General features: G+C 36.1%; 1 protein-coding gene across 2 annotated transcripts; it reads right to left on the bottom strand.

Moving 5' to 3' along the window:
* Positions 1-5309, bottom strand: LOC143554912 (ubiquitin domain-containing protein DSK2b-like). Of its 2 annotated transcripts, none has more exons than XM_077044575.1 (8): positions 5075-5309; positions 2867-3637; positions 2567-2784; positions 2377-2490; positions 967-1022; positions 606-634; positions 361-465; positions 1-261 (listed from the first exon to the last, which is right to left on the bottom strand). In XM_077044575.1, the coding sequence occupies exons 1-8, from the start codon at positions 5292-5294 to the stop codon at positions 113-115; spliced, it is 1662 nt and encodes a 553-aa protein (XP_076900690.1). In that variant the 5' UTR covers positions 5295-5309; the 3' UTR covers positions 1-112. The 2 variants fall into 2 exon arrangements, with proteins under 2 accessions (XP_076900690.1, XP_076900691.1); XM_077044576.1 differs by having other exon boundaries at positions 361-462.
* Positions 5310-5668: the final 359 nt, after the last annotated feature.

Raw genomic sequence — 5668 nt, 5'->3', positions numbered from 1 at the left:
TGCACATAATTCAACATATTTGGCTCCGATCCAAACAGACCAATTCCACATTTGTTCACTGATACGGTATATATGTAATTATATCATATTATATATATGCGGTAACAGATTCTTATGGACCAAGATTTCCCAATAGCCGCTCAACAGCTGCATGAACATTACCTCGGGTGGCGGCCAGTGCCTGAAGATTCTCACGCGTATCGAAAAATCCCATTTCTTGAAGCTGCGCGAGTTGGGTAGCATACAGTTCCTCTGGTGGCACTAGTATTTGAAAAAACATAAACATAAACATTCTGAGTTTATGGGTAAATGAACAAAGATAGAATAAAATAATGGTGGATAACTGAGATGAGATGTTACCATTTGAATTGGTTGGTGCTGTAAAGCCGCCAGCTCCAAGGTTACCAAACATGTTCATAAGCATCTCCATATTCATGTTAGGATTTGGGTTATTGGGAGCACCTGCTATCAAAAATTAGTAATACATGTAAGGGCTCCTTTTCTAGAATGTTCAAAAATTGCATTATTTCCCTAATGGAAAATATTGATTTTTTAACTATAAATTAAGTAAATTTAAAGACATGAAACTATGAACAAAAAGATACCTATCCCTCCACCAGTTTGACCTGCATCCCTGCATAACAGATATTCCGGTTATCAAAACTAAGCAGCATATATTAAACAAACATAAGGTGGAATTATTCCACACATACCAAACAAAGTTTAAAAAAGAGCATTTTAAACTTCAGAGTGAAAGTTATATGAGACTTGTAGCCGGCTTTATGCTGTATTCTGTGTTTTAACATATGGTTTTTTAGTCATTGCTTTACTTTATATGTTACGCATATCTGAAACTCTTACCCACATGATTGATCTTTCGCATTTAAAGCTAAATCTAAGTTCATAAATAAGCTTTACTGACCAAGTCACCAAACAAATGAGATAAAAAAATTTAGCGTGATTTACCTGGTGGGTTGTTGACCAAGTCCAGAGAAAAGAGATTGTTGCAGTGTCATCATTTGCTGTAAAAGGAATAAACATGATAGGATTAAAGAAAATGAGTGAACTAAAATAATATAACATGACAAATTAAAAGCTTGAGTGATATGTTTTAAATTGAGATACAAGCCACTTGCGTGGTATACTGGTATTAATAGAAATACATGAAAGAATATAAAGACTCGAATGGATATGCATGACTGTTGACTAATGACTCGAAATTCTCAGATTTCAGCTGTACCTCGACTCATAAGAGTAATGATATTAATATATATATAGCCTTCTCTGACTCTAAAATAGTTAAATATATAACCCATGACTTGTAAAGTTTAACAACTATCTGCATAGGTCTAAACAAAATTGATCACTACACTTGTGCAGTTATATCAGACTGAATACAGTTTTAGGGCCATCAACAAGATTAAATTAGGTTAAGGGGTTAACAAACCATAATCATATAATGAGTGCCTTAGAAGTTCTGCTTGGTTTTCAACTGTTGGTATCAGAGCACAATCGTCGCAATCAACAACAAAAATTTAAGAGCAAGTGTTTCACTTGGATTCAGTATCAGAAAAAGGCATGCATGAATAGAAAATGGAAAGACTCTTAAACAGGGAAGGCAGATAACAAGGCAGCATATTAATCCAAGAGACTCTAGACTTTAACAAACTACTTAGCCAAAGGCTTAATTCAAAATAATTAAAATACTAATGTGATAAAGCAGATTGACTTCACATGCATGCAGCATGCTCCAAGTCTTCAAACCCATGTGCATGCTGAGACCAAGTCTTGAATCATCCTTCAACATGTTGCATGCATGTGAAGTCGATCTGGTTTATCGCATTGGTATTTGAATTATTTTGAATGAAGCCTTCGACAATGTAGTTTGTTACTTTGTTATAGTCCAAGTCTCCCAGATTATTCTGTTGCTTTATTATTTGTTTTCCCTATTTAAGAGTCTTTCTATTTCTGTTCATGTATGCATTTACTGATAATGAATTCACGTGAACCATTTTCTCTTATATTTCTTTTCTTGATCGACAATTGTGTTCTTATACCAACAGTTATGAACCCTAAATGGTGGGTTGACCAACAAAATCAAACGAAGACATGAAACCATATAAGGCAATTTCACTGGATCTTCTTTTTCTGCACTTGGGCTTTCAAATAAATTACTCACTACTTTTATTCTCAATAATGTTCCATACGACCATCTTATTTCTATATTTTATGAACTAAAAAGGGACAGTTATATTTAACACAACCCTTCAAGTTATAAGAAAAAAAAACCTACCATTCAAAATATATTTCATAGTTGCACTTTATTACCATTTTAGTAAAACTTGTAAACGTTTTCAAAGATATTAACTGATTTACCTGCATGGTCTCCGGAGAAGTTAGCTGACGAATGAAGTCCGGATTTTGCATCATCTCTCTCAATTGAGGGTTTGCATCAAGCATGCTTCGCATTTGTGGATTGAGACCAAGTATCTAGACAATATGATTGTTTAGTAAGTACACAACCCAACAAAATCTAAGTTAAAGAAAAAAAAAGCAAAACGATTACCTGATTCATATACTGTGGGTTTGAAAGTAGACTTTGCATCATCTGAGAAATAGCAGGGTTTTGCATAAGTTGATTCATTGAATTAGGATCAGGGGTCGTGCCACCAAACAATCCCTCGAGACCCGGAAGACCAAGTCCACCTAGACCGCCAACTGGCGGTGGTGGCCTACCGGCTCCACCAGTGTTCGTTGCAGCAGCATTTGTTTGGTTAGCTCCACCTGCGAAGTGCGAACTCGCATTTAGTTCATCATAATATAATAAGCTCATATGTATATGTCAGAAAAAGGTTTGGAAGTTTACCACCACCAGCAGCCCAAGGATTAGGAAGTGGGTTGGTATTTGGAGCAGGAGAACCAGTAGTGGTGTCAGCACCAGTGGTGGTAGGGTTAGCTACCTGGCCACGTGGTTGACCCCCCTGACCACCTCCCAAAAGAGCTGCAAACGGATTTGAGTTCAAATCATTGGTTGCATCACCGCCGCCACCGCCCATTGTGGTCGCATTCAGAAACGGCTCCTGAACATTTTCATACATTCTCCTGAGCATATTAAACCCTTCAGGAGACGATTCAATATTGCTCATTGCTCTGTCTGTGTTACGCATCATTTCACGCATGAGTTCAGGGTTTCTTGCAGCTTCCATTGTTTGACGAAGAATTGCAGGATCATTAAGCATATGACCAAGTTCTGGATTCCTATCGATGAGGTCACGCATTTGAGGATTATTCATCATCATGTTACGCATGATCTCCGGGTTGTTTAACAGATTTTGAAAAACAGGCAGATCCATGATTTCACGCATCATGTTAGGGTTTTGAGTCAACTGCTGTTGCATTTGTTCCAAATCTGGAAGTCCACCTCCAAACATGCCACCACCATTACCTCCCATACCACCCAAACCGAGACCAGGAAACAGACCACCAACACCCAGTCCACCTGTGGTCCCACCTCCGACTGAGCCAGTTTGCCCTGCAGTAGGTGTAGTAGTTGCTGCAGCAGGGGCCCCACCTGCTGGGGTGGCTGTAGCAGGAACAAAACCGCGCACTAAGTGAACAGTGTGCTCTGCCTCCATGCCTATAAATTACATAAATAATTAATACCGTATAATAGAAATTATGTTACTACCAAATAGATGAATCACGAACAGAAGCGTCAGGCAAAAAATCAAATAAGTTAGCATAAAAGAACATAGAAAGCTTATTTCATCAAGATAGTGAATTATTGAATTTTTTATTTGTTTCCTTTGAAAACCAATAGATAGTTAAGACTTGTATCGCGGTTTACAAGTCATAAAAACTGTGCCCTCTTACATATGTTGTCTACACGTGACTTTTTCTATATAGATTCTACGATCTATCAAAACCGTGTTTTCCAGATAACATGCAATTGCCGTCATTATAACTTCTACCCTCATTTGCCTTTATGTTTCAGTTTTATATATGTTACCCATTTGAATAAACCATCTATGGTTCTTCTTATGGTATCAAAGGCTACTTCTACCATCTCACTGCTTCAGGAGGCAAACTAAAATCAAGATATTACATAAAAATACATATTTCAATCATCACTAACAGTTATCCTAACTCCTAACACTTAATAATAATTACTACCGTTTATCTATATGACTATGCATATTATCAGATATATTTTTCATGTAAATGTATCCTATCAGCCTAAGGCCCTAAGCCAAACAAACATCAATCTCTGCCTATGTTCCAAATCAATATTCTTCTTTCATGTTACAAGAAGTAAAACAGTTTCATTTTCTTTCCAATCAACCTACAATTTGCAAGAGCATCTCAATACACCAAGATAAATAACAATCAGACCTAATACTCCATCGGTCGACACAAATTAGCACAAAATATTCAGCTTCTGTCTTTTCTGTCAAAACTTTTATCCAAGGCTACTTCTAATCGTCACACTACTTCACAAGGCAGACTAAAATCAACAAATTACATAAAAACACATATCTCGATGGACAGCCATCCTAATACTTACTAGATAAATAGTACCACCTATCTATATCCATATTATCAGATATATTCGTCACGTGAAGTCGTAAACATATCCTATAAGCATCAATTTCTTCCTATCTTCCAAACCAATATACTTCTTTCACTTTACAAAAACTAAAACAATTTCGTTTTCTTTCTCCTGTTTCATACGTTATGTCGTTATCACAACCTCTTTATAAACTTCAGCCTAGTAACTCTTCAAACTAAAAAATCCCTAGATAAATAACAATCAGACCTAATACTCCACCGGTCGACATAAATTAGCACAAAATATTAACCTCCTGTCTATTCGATCGAAATTATTATGCAAATTAACATCTAAAACCAATAGCTCTAGCAAATTCATCACATTCACCTCATCAATAATACACACAAAAGGAATCCACATAAGTCACAAACACACAAAACCTAGCATTTCAATCATCAACAGTAGTAATAATAATAATAATAATATAAGCAGTTAACAGATTAAACAGATGATATAACAATATACCATAGCTCTTAAGAGTCTGATCGTCCTTGAGAATCCGTCCTTTGTAAATCAAGCGCTGCTGTGCCGCCGGTATGTCACAATTCTGTTCGAGAACAGACTTGAAGGACTCAACGGACGAGTCCAGAGTGGCCTGGACGGAGAACTTGTTGCCGTTAGAGCAGCGGACGTTAATCTTAACGGAATCGGCGCCGTTGGATTCATCACCGCTTCCGCCGCCCATAGTAATATTGGAGAAGAATTGAATCGAATTGAACAAGTGAGTGATTTGATTGGTGAAGTGATAATATTCGAAACCCTGGATTGAATTGAATTGAATTGAATTGAAATGGAGAATCGAAATGGTTTTATTAAGTGAAGAAAAAATAAAAGAAAAAGAAAACTTGGGCAAGGAGGAACTCACTCTTTCTTTCTTTCACTAAGTTAATAAATATATTATTAACTATTTATTATTTATAAAAATAATAATAAATTATTATATTATTATTATGTTTTAAATTAAATGCAGTCACAATCAGCCGTTGATTACTGGTGGTTTTCATTTTCATTTTTTGACACCACTATATGCGTTAATTCATCATAACATTTTTAATTAGT

This window comes from Bidens hawaiensis, unplaced genomic scaffold, assembly GCF_021521415.1.
Source record: "Bidens hawaiensis isolate Kalapana, Puna unplaced genomic scaffold, B.hawaiensis_p1.1 tig00017875_1, whole genome shotgun sequence".
Classification (NCBI taxonomy): Eukaryota; Viridiplantae; Streptophyta; class Magnoliopsida; order Asterales; family Asteraceae; genus Bidens; species Bidens hawaiensis.
This window is presented reverse-complemented; position numbering and strand designations above follow the sequence as displayed.

Excerpts from the sequence above, each read along its gene's own strand:
- LOC143554912 (XM_077044575.1), bottom strand. The coding sequence starts at position 5,294 with ATGGGCGGCGGAAGCGGTGATGAATCCAACGGCGCCGATTCCGTTAAG. Across the intron at positions 3,638-5,074 it reads TCAGACTCTTAAGAGCTATG|GCATGGAGGCAGAGCACACT; the intron begins GTATATTGTTAT and ends TGTAATTTATAG. Across the intron at positions 1,023-2,376 it reads CTTCTCCGGAGACCATGCAG|CAAATGATGACACTGCAACA; the intron begins GTAAATCAGTTA and ends TTCCTTTTACAG.